General features: G+C 34.7%; 1 protein-coding gene across 1 annotated transcript; it reads right to left on the minus strand.

Moving 5' to 3' along the window:
- Positions 1-392: 392 nt before the first annotated feature.
- Positions 393-18,035, minus strand: abs (ATP-dependent RNA helicase abstrakt). The gene is made up of 12 exons (XM_068771138.1): positions 17,755-18,035; positions 15,118-15,300; positions 12,980-13,147; positions 11,350-11,539; positions 10,815-10,951; positions 8,437-8,534; positions 7,139-7,302; positions 5,343-5,548; positions 3,784-3,900; positions 2,749-2,939; positions 1,709-1,808; positions 393-582 (listed from the first exon to the last, which is right to left on the minus strand). The coding sequence occupies exons 1-12, from the start codon at positions 17,969-17,971 to the stop codon at positions 494-496; spliced, it is 1,860 nt and encodes a 619-aa protein (XP_068627239.1). The 5' UTR covers positions 17,972-18,035; the 3' UTR covers positions 393-493.
- Positions 18,036-19,363: the final 1,328 nt, after the last annotated feature.

The raw sequence follows: 19,363 nt of genomic DNA on the forward strand, positions 1-19,363 counted from the left end.
GGGAATACCGCAGAGATCTTAGAATAGACTCCAGAGGGCAGGATATATTGTGTCTGTCTTGAAGATTTCCCCTCTGATATAAAAAAGCCTGTCAAGCCTTTTTCTAAGCGCAATCAACACTTCTCTCTCTTGACTCCATAGATGAACGAAAACAACGGGCATAGCACAGCGGATGGAACATTTTTACTGGCAGTGGACAGGCTACATAGCGCGCAAAACAGATGGCTACTGGGTCCGTAAGGTTCAGGTAGAACGCTCACCCTTAGAGAGCTTCCAACCGGGTCTATTGCAATCTGTGGGGGAGGCCTATAGTGTCTGTCTTACGGTTAAAATAACTAATAATTTATTAGGTTAAATAAATACACATTTCTTATTAAAATACCTTGTTAAGAACTTAATTCTACTTATATATTTACAATTCTCGTTAGTAGATGGCGCTAAAACACTGTTAGAAAACAGCCACAAGATGGCCGTAACAAAATGCGAGAGGACGCTAGTAGTCGGCTGCAGTGTTGGCGAGGTAGTCCCTGCGTCCGATGTTCGACGCTTGCTTGTTCTGGACCGCCTCCAATTTCGGGCACTCTGAAAATTTTAAATTATTCACCATTACTACTTATTCTTATTATATGGCCAGATATTCGGTTTTACTTACGAAGTCATTACAATGATGTATTTTTTTCTGCTATAGCTGGATATTAATGGAATCTATCAAATAAACATCAAACCTTCCAAGCCTTTTGGCTCGTTTGAAACACACCATTCGTCTTAATATATGTCCAACATTAAGTCTACCTACCGAGGCCCCAATTTAGCACTGATATTTGCACAATATTTATAAAAATAATTTCTAAAATTGATCACTTTTCATAATTAATATGATATAATAAATGCCATGCTTTTTTATTAATTTGGATTCTACCAAATATAATCTTCACTCAGTGACTCGTGTATAACACTTGGTATAGTACCCGGCGATAAATATTGCACATCGACCTTTGGATTAGGCTAATTTCGGCTTCGTAGAGCATTATCTCTGTCCCACACTACCTATGTGAAATTTTGTCAGGCGTGGTAATGTTGTGTGGTAAAACTGCATTTGATTTATAGGGGATTCTTATAATAGCATTCTTTAATTTCATGCTACTAGGGTTACAAACACGTCCTGGTGTAAGTAGAGCAAACAATTACAACAAACTGACGAGTTTATTTTTCGCAACCACTTTCATAATATCTAATACAATTATAAAATCCTTCGCACTGTAATAGTACTTTCTACATGGTAGTGTTTAATAAAGTATTTAAATTTTATTATTCATAGACAAAGAGGAATGAAGAATCCAGTATTGAACCTTGATGCACACCCCAGAGGAAGGTATCAGAGATCTCTGTACCGTTTACTCTTACTAAATTTCTGAATGCGGTTTTTTTTGAACATTAGAACTCAAAAATTCAAGGCGTTGCATTGTAAGTTTTTATTCAATAAACTTTGTTAAATTTGGTACATGATTCACAGACACTAATTTTATGTAACTTTATTGTCTCAAGTCTATATAAAACTGAAGTCGAAAGCTGATATACGTTTGGGGTTGTGGAAACCTAACAACGGATGCCTACAAAGGCGATTTGACAAGTGATGTTTGCCTTAGCTGTGTTAAGACAATTTATACTGGTTTTGCACATGTGCTGTGTTTGAAGGGATGCTACTGACCTGTGATCCTGTGGCCCAGGCCACCGCAGTAGGAGCAGCCTTGACCATCAGCCAGAGGCACGTCCGGCTCGCCTATCATGTCCAGCAAGAATGACGGTACCTAAGAAATAATTTAAAAAATATATATTCAGTTGCTTATCGCTATATGTACAATAACAAGCTTATTGGTCGTGGAAAAAGTGGGTCAGCAGGAAAGTAGTATTAGAGTTGTAATATAAAATTCTCTCATAGGATAAACTTACAATAAAGTGAAATACTGGAAAAAAGTGGAAAGAATATACTGGACATGACAAAGTGCAAACTAGACGTGGGAAGGACGAAATGGGAGGTATTGAATGAGGGACAAAATGAGAGATTTTGGACACGGGACAAAATAGGAGGTGATACTGGACAAAGGAGAAAATGAGAGTTATTGGACATGGGTCAAAGTGGGACAAAGTGGAAAGTTGATACTGAACTCTTATTATATACATCAATGCCTCGCTTTGCGTCGTTTCGTTTTGCGTTTTTTTCGAAGTTGCGTCGCTGCTTAATTAGTACTAATTTTCACTGCGCGTCGTTAGATTTTCGAGGTTACGTTGTTATGGGTTCGAGTCTTTCATTTTTTTTAATTTTCTTTTTTTTCTAAAAGATAGCAATACTATTGTTTCTAATTAGAGTTTTGATGGCATAGCTCAAACTCGGGGATTCCCTTTCTAACTAAAAATCAACGCGAATACAGTTTTATTTTCACTTTGTTTTGCTAATTTTAAGAGTTCAGTTTCAATTACGTAGAGAATAATAAACTTATATAAATTTTTACGTGTTGTTTCTGGTTACATAAAACGTAATATTATTTTTGTTTCTTAATTGTTTACTTTATTCAATATTCTTTTTTAAAAGTAGTGTTTTCGTGACCCTGGAACCTGTCTTCGATCTTTATTCACTTTGCGGCGTTTCAATTTGCGTCGAGTTTTTTTGGAACGCAACCACGACGCAAAGTGAGGTATTGGTGTATTTATCGAAGTATTCTATGGAGGAGAGTGGTGTGATGTAGTGACCTTCTGCCCCGCCTCGCGCAGCAGGTGCGCCAGGTCGCGCAGCACGCTGTCATCAGCAGCGCGGCCCAGCAGCGTGGTGGCGACGCCCCCACCACCTGCGCGCCCCGTACGTCCGATGCGGTGCACGTAGTTCTCGATGTCCTCCGGCATGTCGTAGTTGATCACGTGCTGGATGTTCGCGAAGTCCAGACCTAGAATTTGCTCCATGAATTACTTTATCTTGAACATATTCACTTAGCCTTGACGACTCATTCTTTCTTTCGTTCTTGATCTCTCACGATACCATGCTCTTTTTCTCCTTCGCTCTCTCGCTCTCACTCTCCCTTTCTCGGCAACTTTTCCGTCCAGTACAAAAACTATATAGCCCCCCGAGTCAAGGCTCCCAAGGTAACCCCCGGGCCCAATCACTAAAACGAGGTTAAGAATAAATATCTTCCGTATAACCCTTCAACCCGCGGACAGTGATAATGTCACTATTATTATATAAGTACAGAAGTGCTAAAAGCAGAGAACCGCAATTCAAACCAACCACTACCAAACACAGGTCTTGACACATACTTTTAAATTTACACCAAAACTATATATTGGTTCTGTCATTTAGTAGCACCAGTTGGAACTAAAGTTTAATGACGTAGGTGTGGCCTCACCGCTGTATTTATTTAATTTTTAAGCAAATAAAGCAGAGATCAATTCCCCCGTTATCCTATCAAAAAATAATTTTAACGTACCTAGCAAGGCTCTCCGACATAACCTACCCATAGGTGTATGTTACCACAACACTGTTCGCTAAAACAAACTAACAGTTTCTATAGGCATATTTAGCATAACATAAATCCTTTTTCAGCCACCGTTCTTCAGTTGAGTGTCTAAAATATATTTTTTGGCAATGTGATAAATTTACTTTATATTCTAATTTTAAAGTTATCTAATGCTATAAAACAAAGCCATTGTTTTAAAATTGAACCGTTATTCACAATTTTTACTATCACTTTCTATGGAAATTACGTGTATTTTACTAAGTTGATCTGTACTCACCCTTGCTGGCAACATCGGTAGCGACCAGAACGTCCTTCTCCCCTCTCCTGAAAGCCTCTACTGCTCGAGATCTCTCCTCCTGGTCTTTCCCTCCGTGGATGGCCACTGCTTCCACACCTATTGACAATTATTTATTAATTTAATTTACATCAAGGTAGAAACGCGAAAATAGCTCAATTTGATAGAAGATGTATTTTCTTCATGTTGAGAATATAAATTGAATTGTTACTAATTTGAAAGTCATGTTCACAATGTCCAGATAAAGGCATACCCACTAATGACGCGACGGCCCTCCGGTAAATGGTGTTCCCCTACCATAAACGGGGCCTTCGAAGTCGCGGGAGTTTAGGATGGGGGCCCTAAACTCCCACTAGCTTCAGCGACTCTGAGGCGGACGATGGTTCGACGTGGTCTCGAACCATCGTGATAGCACCACGAGGGTTTCGGGGGTAGCGTGAACCACACACGCATACCACGGGACGGGCTATCTAAAATAGCACGGCGCGAGGCAAAACCGCGTGGCGATCCCTGACCGGGAGATACCGCGGTCCCCCGTATAGCGCAGAGGGCGATCATCGGGGGGTTTTAATGAGTAGGAAACCCACATACTCCTGTCCTCCCCCCAGAGGCGGGGCACCTTGAACGTCCGGAAGATGCCCCCCACCCGAAATCAAAAAAAATACCCTATAACGCAACGGTAGTATTGTTACAAAGCACGAGTTACAGAACCCTCTAAACAATAAACTCTAAGATCAAGAACACGCGTGACCTTAAAATTATTTGTTTTTTTGTGTACGGTTCTCGGAAATTCTAACCGAGTACTATCTCGAACTTACTAGAACCTTATCTGTAGTATAAATAAATATAACTCCCCATGTCGACAATTCAGTGTGGTTTTTCGAGTTATAAGAATAAGATCTATCACCAAATAGTCACTTTGTATCATCTATATATCTATATATATAGATGATACAAAGTGACTATTTGGTTAGTTATTTGAACAGTGATTTCTCGAGCGATTTAGAATCGTAGTTTTGACTAAGCGAAAGTATACTTTGTGTTAAAGTAGGGTGACCATCTAATTTGTGAATAAAGGACTCCTTGTGAACCTGTAGTGTTTCATTTCGGGTCAGAGCCCACAGTACGTAACAGTATTATAATTAATGTCCGTATACTTTGTTTAATAATAATTATATTACGTTTCTTATACAAACGAACGATAAACATCAACAATTTTTTTTGTTTCTGCGAAGTATTATCGGATATTTGTTTATTAAAAAGTTATTTAAGTTTCGCTTTTGTATCGTCGATTAGTTTAACATTAGAAGCAGTAAGCTACAATCGGAATACTCATCTGCTGAGAAATGCCGGCCAGAAACTTAACAGTTACTCTTTTACATGAAGTTTAACATTTTTTTTAAGTATAGAAACGAACCAAATTTCACACATTTAGATAAATGTTTGTATGCTATAATAGGATTTATTTAAGATATACTTTTAATTTTTATTTAAATCTAAAGAACGGAAGGTCTAAGATATCCTGTGGAACTTTACAATACCTTTGAGGAGTAGGTACTCGTGTATCGCATCCACGTCCTGCTTCCGTTCAGCGAATACGAGAACTGGCGGGGGGGTCTTCTGCAAACATTGCAATAAATGAACCGTTCGCGCCTCCGCCTTTACCGGTTCCAACTCCTGGCGAACGTTCAGTGACGCCGCTCCAGCCCTTCCCACGTTCACTGTAACTGGCTTCACCAACGCTGACCTGGTGATAACAGAGAAAACTGGTATATCAGAGTAGCGTTACAGGACCTCAAGAGAGGGTCGTCATCTCAACCGACAGACCATAGGATATAAATATAGTCTATAATATATAGCTTTATCATAGTGCTACCGAAACCGCTGTACCGCGCTATAGGAAACCGCCGTTACAACCGCAAGAATTGACTACAGTATGCAGCAACCAGTACTCCCTCTATCGAAGAGTGTATAAACTTCTAATGGAGATAAGTATTGACAACCTTGTGATACTACGGTGAATGTCATAGTGGGTTCAGAGGCAACAATGCTGCAGACGAGCTGGCCGGTAGGGGCTCCAGCACGGTCGTTTACGATCCTCCTCCCACTAACAATCTATTAGGTAAGGTCTCTCGTATCGAGATATACAAGGAGTCAACACAGTGAGCAATGAAAAAGCCATAAGGAGTGCAGAGAAGCTAAAGAGGTAATGGTTACCATATGCTGCCGGGTGCCGGTGGTCGTAGGGATATTAACTGGTGGTCTTTCTAAAAACAATTGTTTATTTTAGGTGTTACAGACAGTCCTCTGTGCAGGGCGTACCTAGAAGAGGAATCGAGTGTTGCTCACGTACTACTTCGGCGTACGGGGATAGCTTCCTACAGGGCTAATCATTTCACCGAGATGTCTCCCCGTAATCAGCGGCAAAATCTAGGGTTTGCTGTAATTTCTCTAGGAGTTGGGTTGAGTAAAGTTAACCCTGACGCAAAATGAGCGCAATGCCGCTTGGTTGCAAAAACCAGCTCGTAGTCAAGATAAGACTCCCAGCATCTCAGCGCGGTACAGCGATTTCGGTAGCACTTAAGTTAAATATCACTGTTTTCAAATGACAGGCTTTACCATAAAGCTAACAACGTATCTAAAAGTCCGCCATAAAGATGCGTTTACATAGATAGCAAAATCTGTCTATATTCATTTAGAAAAAAATCCTCCTGACTTCATTCAGTTCTAAAGACAGAGACACGAAGTGAGCTATAGAGGAATATTCACGAATTCTTCTAGTTACGTCTTAAACAAAAAATGCCAAGCAGTCAAAAATAATTGAATTGGACGATTAAAAGGAATTTCACTGCACTAAACCCCATACAACTAACATTTGTACAATTGAAGCATACATCACTACCATTTGAATCCCATGAAGTAAACTGTTTGACATGGAATGCCCCCATAGATTTCAAATAACACCGATAACAAGTAAATATGTTGGGAATAATGAAACACTTTTACATTTAACTATTACTGAGTCAAGGTTTTTACAAAAATTCATTTTAAAAGAACATTCAACAAGAACATGGTTGAAATAATCATAGTGATTGTTTTGATTTTTAACAGCAACAAAGTATAAATAAATAAACAAAATGAAATAAATAATTACATAAAGTAATGTTGGAACGAACAAGAATTTGTAAAATGTTCAGAGTATCTATAAATCGTTATCAGCTTATCGGTGCTTGCCAAGTTTTTGACCCTACTACCCCCCCCCCTTCACCTCTTGCCTAAGCAATGCCCATCACAGACATTTGCTACTTAAAAAAATATTACAAAATGATCAACTTACCTTGCGAAGTTCTGTATCTTCCTCGGCATGGTGGCACTGAACAGCAGGGTCTGACGCTGACCGGCGAAGTACGAAAAGATGGTCCTCACGTCCTCCTCGAAGCCCATGTCTATCATGCGATCGGCTTCGTCCATGCAGAGGTACCGGCAAACATTCAGTCGGACCTGGTACACAAACCCACTATTAAAGAGACAATGCAAACGCCTTCTTATTTATATCATCATCATTTTAGTTATAAGACATCTAACTAGTGGAAATAGGCCTCTCAGATATTTTTATAAAAAAAATTCATTTATTTATGTGTATGTAAGACAAGTTTTCAGAAGAACGGCAGCAGCGTTCTCTGTGTACTATAATATCACTCTGAACGACGAACTGCCTGAAAAGCGCGGTGAGCATCTTATATCCCCATAGATATCTTTTGGAAATACCTATGCCTTGCAGTGAGTGCTTAGAGACTGAAACAAGCCTTTAGGATAATAAATAGTTACTGTAATACTTATACCGCTAAGATAATGTATTTTAGTTACTTACATAGCATTATGTCCTTTAGATTTATGCTTTGGAGTGGAAGTGCAGATAGAATATATTTGTTTAGTAAGAGAGAACCATCCGAGCAGTGGAAAAATGGTTAAAAAGAATCAATATTCTGACTGAGGTCTCACAATATATTTATATTGACATTTTATATGTTTACAACAATTACAATAAGAAGGGGGTGTACATATTGTAGTACAAGACATAGTAAAAAAATGGCTGTACTAAAATGTCTACTGCAAAAATCTCTAATACATTTTTAATAGATTAAATCACATTTAAAAAAATAATTCCACAAGACTTTATTGAAATACCATTTATTTAAACAACATATTATTTAATAAACGAATAGTTAAATGATAAGAATCTTAACATTGATGTTGCTTGATTATTTTGTTTTCATTTATGCTATATCCAACAAAGTGTATATATATAAATCTGTAATGTTAAACATTTCAAGAGATTCATGTGGAATTTCTTCATGCTTCTTCTCCACAGCTATAACACCTTACAAAGCAGAGTAGAGTCATAAATAAAATAGAGTTTAATAGACGTTTATGGTCAATATCAGTCCTGTTAAAAGTTAGAATATTGAATAAATATTTTTTTGATTTTTATCTGTAATAAATGAAAAAATAATTCAATGTAATGCATCCGTGATATTTATACTCGTACAGCAACTATTGTGAGCGTAGTAAAATGTTTTAGCAAAATTATTAAATTGATTTTAAAAATAAAACACTTGCTGAAACTAAACTCACCATTTTCTTATCCAGCATGTCCATCAGTCTCCCAGGAGTCGCCACCATAATGTGAACACCCCTCTGAACCACCTCCATACATTCCGACACAGCCACACCTATGAACATAAAGGATGATTTGTTATAGGTGTAAAGGCTCTAAAGCAGTGATTCCCAAAGTAGTCTATATCGACCCCTAGGGGTCTATGACAACCTGCTGAAATGAAAACGGAGGTCCACGAAAGTGGATCTCAACACATACACTGATAGTACCTCTTTACTTACATTATACTATCTTATAATATCAAAACATTTACATTATTTATAAAAGTACCTATGAAGTAAAAAAAATATTATATATGTTTATAAAATTGTGTAAGTTGTAGGATGTTGGTATTCGCTTTGTGGTGGCAATATATTTTGAACATACACTAAACTTCACTACAGTTAAAAATTTACAGGAAATCAATATCAGGTAAGTAGGAGGTCTACCCAACACGGAAAAACATGGCAAGGGGTCTACGACAAAAAAAAGTTTGGGGAACTCTGCTCTAAAGGAATGAATGTATAGTTTAATGTTTCAATTTACATAATATATAATTTAAATTAAATATAACAAAAAACGTTTTTAAAGTTCGAATTTTTACATATTAAAATTATTTATTATTTACTTTCTGTCCCTTCACTTTGCACTGCCAAAATTTATTAGCCTATCGCATTAAACTTTAAAAATTAAATTAAAATAACCTATTTCAACGTGATCTCTTTACACAGGGTGATTGGAAATATATGTAAAAGCATTTATGCAGTAAATTTATTGTACATTTACTGTCAAGTAATGTACGGTACACCCTGTTCAAAAACTAATGGTTTCAGAAATAGTAAAGTAATAATAATACAGTAAAAAAAATTCAAAATTCGAATTACTAGTTATTAAAATTTATTATTGTTTATTATTTGTATTGCAGACTTTCTGCTGTTTAATATTTGAATTTAAAATATGTTTATTCGGTTAGGCAATTTACATGCGCTTTAGAATCGTCAATTATTTTAACATTACAAGTAGTAAGCTACCACTGGTCAAAAACTCAATAATTGCTCTTTTATATGAAAATTAACAATTATTGAAGTGTATATTTTAATATAAATCATGTAAATGAGCCAACGCAACAAGTTCCCCACAATTTGATCTAAAAACTCTTGAATGCTTTAATAAGATTTATTTAATAATAAAAAGTAATTATTGAAGTACCATATTTCAAAGTAATATCTTTATACTGAATGAATTTAAACCTTATACATCTATAACCAATCACCCTTTATAGTATATTTACATGGACTATGTTCCCTGCTCTACCACGCAGGTGTGCGAAATGGTTAACTTATTTGAACCAATAAAAATAATTTTGTTTCTTCTATGGTTAATTTTAACAATATACTATTATTAAAGGGATTACAAATTTTGATACATAAGAATTTTTATAAATAATTTTCTGGATTTAATCACTACCTGTCCTATCACTCTATTTTGAATGGTGACGATTAAATTTTGACTTCAAAAATCTTACTAATCTTTCATAGGTCTGATGGTGTACATGTATAATCAATCAAGGCCAATCACAATATAACTAAGACCTTACTTTTCTTGGTTTAAATTCTAAAATTAAAAGTATATTATTGAATAATTTAGACTTTGTCATTCAAGAGTTTAATTCAATGAAATTTGTGGAACTTCCCTTGACTTTTACTATGACATCGGTCTACTTAATAGGGAGTCTACCCCCCCCCCCCTTCAACCGGCTCGTGATCGCCACTCCAGAAACTTTCTACCTCAACAGCCATCGGTTGCACGAACTATGTCCCATGCCCACTGTCATTTAAGATGAGTAATTCTTCGAGCCACATGACCTTGGCACTAATGCAGATCTCCTAATTGCTAATTCTATCTCACCCCAGCAATGATAGTGCTATCCATTGTTTTTTGGATGACCTTGAGCCTTTTTATGACATCACTGGCTAGACACATTCATCTTTAGATATTATAGCGGTATTTTGTACAAGATTTTTCCTGAGCTTCCCAAACTTTCTAATTTTTTTGGTGACTTCTCGTACAGCCTGTCTTATTTTTGGGAATAAGACATTTTTGTGTTTAATAATTATTTCACATTTTTTTTAATTGTCATTCTCTTCTATCGGTCTTCATATTACCATTCATTCATTTTCTATCATACATCACAGATTCACATTCATTCTTAATTTCCTTCTTTGTATTGCCTTTCATCTTCTCCTCATTTACTATTTTTACTTTTATAATAATTGACCAACTAATATAATAATAAACACATTTTGAATTTAAATTTGACATAGGTAAATAATATGAATTACAGTGGCAAAATTACCTCCAATAGCCAAGCAGCTCCGTATCTCCGGGTTGCCACAGAGCTTGAGATGGCGGACGAAGTGCTGGATGATGTCATGAGTCTGCTTGGCCAGCTCACGCGATGGACAGATGATCAAACCATAAGGACCTTCATTCCTATTGAAGTTGAAAACAGATATACAATATAATTAAAAACAATATGACGACATATATGTTGCTAAAACGAAACAGAAGAAAGCTTCTAATCTTTAATTTATTAGTTAAGAAGTCTTTATCAAACAAAATTTTTGTGTATCTTCACAATAATAACCTCTTATTGACATCTGTCATGAAGGAGCAAATAAAAATTAAAAAAAAAGTAATTGGGTCACAAAACACTCAGAAGAGCACTTCCTTGGCCTCTGAAATAATATAGCAATAAAATAACATTATATATGTGTGTAGTAATTTATGTATTTGTACATATGTTTAACTGTATATATACAAAATGTATTATATCCTGAAATATGTAGTATATTTTATTATTACTATGGTGAGAAGAAAGCATTTATTACCTGATGAATGGCATCTTGATTTCCTGTTCTAAACACAACATGATGATGGGCAGGATGAAGACCAAAGTTTTCCCGGAGCCTGTAAAGGCTATACCAATCATATCTCTCCCACTCAGCACCGCTGGAATACCTTGAACTTGGATAGGGGTTGGTTTCCTGATGCCCTTTTCTTCTAAACCTCTTAGGATACCTGATATAGAAAATGAAGGAGTAATTAAAATACTAGTCATATTTTTCTACAATTGTGATAACCATAGCTGATAATGTATAAGTCTGATGATGTAGATATATAGTACTGGCTGAATAGAATCTTTAATTTAAAGATAGAACATGAACAAATATATCATGGCTGCTTGATAGTTGTGTTTATTTAAGAGGTACAGTTCAAAACAAATTATATAAATATATGGTAGTATCAACATAAATATTATATGTCAAATGTTTATAAAATTGTCATTGAGAAATTCACATATTAATATATTTATTTAGATACACCAGCAGAACATTTAACTTAAAATTACATTAAAAGTTGTAATATAAATAATGGTTCTGCTATGTGTTCCTTTATAGATTCCTATATATCAGGGGTAGCCAATCTGTGGCTCAATGTGGTTCTTGACGGATTTTTTTTTATTTTTATGTAATTATATTCAAAAAATTGTTATCGTATTGTATGTTTCAAACTGTAATACTTAGTTGCAATGCATAAATTTTGTATTTTTTCAAAAAAAAATATCGTTTTAAAATATTTTTCGCGGCTCGCGAAAAACTACAAATTTCTAAAATTGGCCCGTATCATCAAAGCGCTTAGCCACCCCTGATATATATGACTTTGTAGTAAGATTAGATCATATCAAATAAAAAAAAATTAAGAGAAAGGTGATCTACGTATGAGGAAACATCTGGCTTATTTTAGAACACCTAAAGAGCTCTTAATTCGAAATTGTTTCCTCCGGCGCGCAATCTTTTTCAAGATTGTGTGATTAACAATACTCAATTAAGATTAAAAATCTGTGATGGATACACTGAATTACTAAGTTGGTTTGAAAAACTCTACAAAGAGTCGCGAAAGATATGCTGTTATAAGAACTGCACATTAGTGAGAAAGGAGTGTAACCCAACGTTTGTCCAACAATGGAGCCCACACACATAAGAAGAGATTATATTCCATTTCTTGAGGCTCAACATTCAACAGAATTTTGGCTTATTATGAAAAACACTAATGTACGTTTTAAACGGAGTAAGAACTTCGTCATACATAGTCATGCCGACATATATATATATATATATATATATATATATATATATATATATATATATATATAAGCTTTTTGGGTAATTTTTAATATGCCGAAAAAATATTCTAGCCAAGTTACATACTTAAAAGACAATTATAATAAAAATATTTTATTTTTAAAATAATACCACCTCGACCTCTCCGCTTGTGGAACTTCATAAAAACCTTTCTTAGCGGTTCTCTTCTTGATGAAAGGAATATTCCTAAGTCTCTAAGTCTTATGGTTAGAGAGAGACAAGTCAGTAAATGTGTATGAAAATCTCTACATTTCAAAGGGCAGTGGATGAATCAGATCTCATTCTAAATAGCAAATAATAATTCATGTAAACATACCTTTAGGAAATTTCATATGCTGGAATGTCCTTATTGGAGGCGGTACGTCTTCACCTTCCACCAGAATTCTTAGCTGCTGTCTAATCATATCATTCTTCTCCGGTGGTCGTTCAAGCACAGATTTAGGTGGTCTCCATGAAGTTTTGATTGGATCCTCATACTGTATACCTGTTCAAGAAAAATAATGAATATTATTGACATTTCTAGTTTTGCTATATCAAGAGATAATAGGTGATAAGTTTTATAACAATTTGGGTGATAAGTGTCATCATCATCATATAGAACGAGTTATCATCATTGATCATCACATGCACTGCCAAAAAGATCATCACGATGACCTTTACGCTGCCTGCATCCGTTGATTTTTCGCGACCCAGGCTATGTCGGCGGTGGCCACTCGAAAACTTTTCAACCCTAATGATACTCTTTTATATTTTTTTTATTATAGGATAATTGTTAAAAAGTAAAACATGTCTGAATTACTAATCGGAATAAACAAATTTTTTTTTTTAATTTTTGTAATTTTGCTCGCAATAAAATGTAAATTTTTAAAAACTGATCAACTCTTTAGTGCAGAAAGTTTGAGGATGGTTCCGAACCTCTTTTTAGCTTCTAACAAGAAACACTACGAGGATCAAACTGAAAGTTCTTAGAAAATCAAAAACTAAGCATTCTAGCAAGTTATTAGTTTTATTATAACTTTTCAAAATAGCGTCCATTTACATCAATACATCGCTGCATTCGATGGAACCATTGAGAAAAGCACCTTGCCCACTCGGCCTTAGGGGTCTCTTCGACGGCGTTTTGAAACGCAGCCACTGCTTCTTCGGCGTCCATAAAATGTTTTCCTCGAAGTTTTTCTTTTATTTTCGGGAATAAATAAAAAACGCAGGGTGCGAGGTCGGGGCTATACGGCGGGTGACCCAGTAATTCCACGTCTGAGGTCGCCAAATAGTCGATCGTTTGCCTGGCGGTGTGCGACGAGGCATTGTCGTGATGAAGGAGGATCCTGCTGCGAGGTCGTTTCTCTCGAACTTTTTCCAAGACAAGTGGCAAACAGTTGTTAGTGTACCACTCTGCATTAACCGTTTTCTGATCCTCTAAGACAACTGTCGCGTAATGACCTGTCTTTCCGAAGAACGAGGCCACCATCTTTTTTCCAACACTTCGACCTCTCTTCACTTTAGTTGGCAACTCTTCGGAAGGAAACACCCACTGAGCAGACTGTCTTTTGGTTTCCGGATCATAACAGTAAATCCAGCTTTCGTCACCCGTTAGTATGTCGAACACAGCATTTGAGTCACCTCCGTTAGATTTTTGGATCATTTCTCGGCACCAATCAACACGGCGGAGTTTTTGAGCCTCGGTCAAATTATGCGGTATCCAGCGGGCACAAAGCTTCCTGACCGCTAAATGTTCATGGAGGATTTTGTGCACTTGTCTCATACCTATGCCTAGACTTGTCCGAATCTGCTGATAGGTCACTCTTTTGTCAGTCTCTATCATACGCCGCACAACACTGATATTGTCTTCAGTCGTCGCTGTAGAAGGCCGTCCCTCACGCAAATCATCGGTGAGATTAGTTCGACCACGTTTGAATTCATTAAACCAGTTGTAAACTGTGGCACGAGATGGGGCTTCATCGTGAAAAGCCAATCGAAGTCTATCATAACTTTCTTGTTGACTTATATGACATCGAAAGTCATAAAAAATCATTGCACGAAAATTTTCTCGGCTTAAATTCATTCTGACGTGCACAGACAATTTTCAATTTGCCGCCAAATCGTAAAACAAATGACAAATGAATGAAATGTATACTCAATATTATTGGTAAAGAGTTCTATTTTCAAAATTTAAATTTATTTTTTTAATATAATGCTTTTAAGTTGCCAGTTCTAAAAACTTTCAGTTTGGCCCTCGTATAATCCACTCATTTGATTTGTCTAAGTGTAGTTACAAACACACTACTTGTAACACAAAAACACTTAGTACAACATATATCATCACATAATTAAATCACTGAATTAAAATTTAAATACTATGTCTTGTTTGAAATACAAATGCTTTATGTCTGTATTTTGAATGTTACCTGTAATCATTTTTCGAAGAATATAAAAATAAAAAGAATATAATATCACCTTTAGCCAACTCTGCAACACCCATCAGAGCCTTGCTCTGTGCCACGCTCTCCAATATATGCTGCTCTTCTCTTGCTTGCCTCTCTGCTGCAGACAATGCTCGGGCCTCTGCTAACCTCTTCAGCTCACTGTGCTGGTCCAACAGAGATACATTGTACCGACGGCCCCACTCTTCTTGTGATGCTGAAATGTTTTTGACACTTTAATAAGCTTTTTCTGTTATTTAACTTTTACTTTTATATATAAATATGCTATAAGTGGATATGTGCCATGCCCAAAAGTTCATGGGACACGGGGGATTCTTAATGTACCTGTATAAGTTTAAGCTCAAAGGGAGTCCCTCATGCACTTATAACTTTGATGCATGCAATTACTTGCGTGCCATACATGGAGATCTCAGAATGGCTTGCGAAATGGAAATGGGTAGTAACATTGCTTGCGGCAGCATCACTTCCCTTTTGGAAGATGAGGTGAACCATAACATTTTCTTGCAGTTTTGTTGCAGGAAGGTGGGTGAGGTAATTAGACATAACAAAACCGAGTAATTGGAAGTGTGACGAGAGATGGGAGGCGAAGCGTAAATATAATGTGGGTGAATGCCATATGCTGAAAGTATGCTGAATGATAGAAAATATAAAGGATGAAAGAGGGAATAAAGAGAGAAATTGTAAAGAATGAGAGAGGAAAGGTGAAAGCAAAGGAGGGTGTATATACCTGTCCCAAAACCAAGATAGGGAAACAGTATAAAATCAACAAGAATAAAATAAAAAAAGGTAGAAAATTCTACCGGAAACATTTAATGAGCAACTGGCTGTATACATTAGAGCTACACTATACTACAACACATGTATAAAACACATTGTACTAAAGTTTCAATTTTCTTCAGCAATACATGAAACTATAAAAATGTTCAGTTTAGGTTCTATTCAGTTATGATTTATTTATTTGACAAAATCATTGCGAAATGTATTATTAACTGTAATCAATAAACCTAATTATTACAAGAAATTTTTGTATTAAAAAAAGTTAGAAAGAAACCTTGCAGATCTATCAGTACTGCAAAACATTTATATATTGTCATACTCAAACCAAACTCCTGATTGTGCAGTTTTAGAAGATTTTAAAAGAAATCTATTTTTCAGTTCTATTCTTTCTCTCTCTTCTCACTCTAGTTCTTGATAATGATTAATTTAAATTAATATCAGCAGACTTATCACTTTTAAGCACATTTTTATGAAAGGCAATTTAGATCTTGGTTAGACTTGAAACAGTAGGAATAGTAATTTCAAATACATATTTTTTTATAATCAAAAGTTGGCTTTCTATGAAAAGCATTTGTGCATATAATATATTCTGGGATGTTGGCAAGATAAAGAAGTCAAAAAAATTCTTATTGTTAATTTATGTATTAGTCGCTCAATGAATCCACTTCCATATTTTTTTCATTTAATTATCATTATAATTACTTTGGTTAGGTTACTTATCCAAGTGTAAGCAAGATTCAAATGTCACACTTGACATATCATTATAAAACCACCTGGTGGCTAATTGCAGATTAATAGGCAAGCTAAGCAAGAAAGATATCTGTTTCTTAAATTTCTTTTTGAGACAACCGGTCTAGTAGACTTTGTAAACAACTAATGTCCTCTTCAAGAAAAACAACTTAACATTGCAAGGGTAAGGCTTTTGATGGTAATAGAGGCACTTCTGAGTTAGCTAGCTTAAACTCAAATAGTCCCCAAATCAACTCTTAATAAGCTAAAAAATAGATGCAATGTTTGTATAGATTATACAGATTGTAAACCTCTAGTTCTAGGTAACAAAACTTTTAAAAACACAACAGAGAATATTAAGTGGCAAAATTAAGTAGCAAGATAATAGAGCAGAGAATCCAGTTCTGTTTTAATATTTCAGAGACTTATTAGAAATCATGATAGATACAAGTGTTAGTCTGTTATGCATACATTTTTACTGTCATAAAATTTATTAATTTCCTTGTTGATTTCACTTAACTTTTATCTCTATTTCATTAACGTAATTGTTACTAAGTTTAAACATTTTTATTTTAAAATGATTAATCATGAGTGTGATGATTAGTTTATTACACAAGAAAGCAACAAACAATGTAAAAGATTCTATCACAATATAAAAAACACATGAAAAGAGTACCTTTGATTTCCTACAAGAATCAAATATTAAGAAACATATTTAAATATTTAAAATATACAGAAGATATGTTTTCCAATGAGAAGTATGTTTAGAAATTGTTTAACAAACAGGCGAAATAAAATGTATGTTTAAAACAGTTTAGTGTTTTGAAGCAGCTTAAAATAGCAATGATAACAAAACAGGAAGTATTAAGTAGCCAAATTAAGCAAATTTTATTACTAACCTAATTTTTGCATATTGAACAGCTTACCATATATCATATATTAAACTGTGGTTAATTAAAGATATGAAATAAAACATTACATAATATTCATATTTAAAGGAAGGAACTCTTTACTCAACATCTCAATGGTATAGTTTTTGCTTTCATCAGTAATTGGCTTAATGTGTAAATCATCACAGCTTTATATTATCATAAAATATAGCAGTGGTTATAATTTAACCTGAAATAAATAAGAAATCGTTTACCATCATCATCAGGATCATTGTCGCTAGAGCTCTTGGTCTCCACAGCTGCCTCTGCAGCCACCTGTCCGAGTCGACCAAGTTTCAGCAGCTTCTCTTTCTTTCGCTCCTTCACCGGGACGTAAGGGACGTAGTTATCAAGTTCTTCTTCAGATTCAGATGATTTCTCATCACGTCGGTACCGTTTAATCGGCGGCGCATTGCCTGCCGTGTCAGACATTTTTATATATTCTTTACAAATAAACCCTCATGTTTACAAAAACAGTAAATATACGAGGCGTTAGTGACAGTGACGTTTATAGAGGTCGATGATATATAGAATATAACTCAAGTATGTGCGTTATTTACTTAAAAAAAAGTTTTTTCTTTGTTTAAAAACAACGAATTTAAAGTAAAATTATACTTATTCATAATAGAATCAAGTGTTCTATTTACTAAAAAAAATGGAAGTGAATGTACAAAATTTGTTTTATTTATTATATCTTACATGAAATTCTCAAAAATGTTAAGATTTATTACTTATAGGTAGCGTAAGTAAAAAAATAACGATAAAATGCATATTCGTCAACCGAGTAAAGGTACTATCAAAATAAGAAACTTAATAGCCACTATCAAACATAATTTTTTGTATGACAATGTTAAACCGAATATTTCTGCATATACTCTAATACTTCTATTTAATCACAACAATATTCGTAATAGATATCTTGGATGCTGAAAGTATTTTGCCAAATAAGATCGATATATTATAAACTATTATGGTTTCACGCAATATTAAACCTTAGCTTAAAAGATTTTGTGACAATTGAAACGTTGAGTTATAAAAGATTTATCGTTGTTTATATTTTATCCGTGATATTGTTTAAATTAAAAATTGCCTTAAAATCAAACCATTCTCATCAAATTGATGTATGTATATGTAGATATAAAATCTAAATACAATCTATTTTTTTATGGTTGAAAGCTTAACTAAATATCGTATTTAAAAAAAAATATCTCAATAGCGTTAATCCAGTTATTATAATTATTAATTAGTAGTAAATCCTGTAGTCATCCATTTTAATTTTGAAACAAGATTAAAAGGGACTACATATAGATACTCCAATTGAAAAGCACTAAAATGAAAACGCAAAATATTCTAGACGTGACAGCGCAATTTTGCAACAACGTCATGGGAATTATACCAAAACTGAAATATTAGTTCGGAGAAAAATTAAAATATGTATAAACTTCTAAGAAAATTTATTTTATTGAACTGCTTGTATCAACAGCAATAATCAATAGAATGGGTGTGGTCTTTCGTTATGACAACGCTATACAATATAAAACTTTAGCCACTCAAAAAATTAAGATAGTTTTGCTAAGAGATAATATACTAATAACAGATATATATTATTTCGGTCTTTTCAGAATTGTTAATCAGTGCCAGATTAACATCAAACTTTCAAAACCTACTTGCCACTTTTTTTTAAAATAAAAATCTTACAATTACTGTAGCATATAACTACTTACAAGATGGCTCAAAGTTACCAAACAAAATATGTAATATAGTTATATCTTTGATTGTTTTATAAAATGCGAAGGAATTTTTCCCTAACCTATGAAGTCTATT

This window comes from Battus philenor, unplaced genomic scaffold, assembly GCF_028537555.1.
Source record: "Battus philenor isolate CCGP_79_NKW_IND1 unplaced genomic scaffold, ilBatPhil1.0.hap1 SCAF_30, whole genome shotgun sequence".
NCBI classification, from domain to species: Eukaryota; Metazoa; Arthropoda; class Insecta; order Lepidoptera; family Papilionidae; genus Battus; species Battus philenor.

Coding starts and splice junctions, on each gene's coding strand:
- abs (XM_068771138.1), bottom strand. CDS start 17,971: ATGTCTGACACGGCAGGCAATGCGCCGCCGATTAAACGGTACCGACGT. Junction 5,549..7,138: donor AAGATACAGAACTTCGCAAG/GTAAGTTGATCA, acceptor TGTTATCACCAG/GTCAGCGTTGGTGAAGCCAG. Junction 1,809..2,748: donor TGCGCGAGGCGGGGCAGAAG/GTCACTACATCA, acceptor ATTATTTCTTAG/GTACCGTCATTCTTGCTGGA.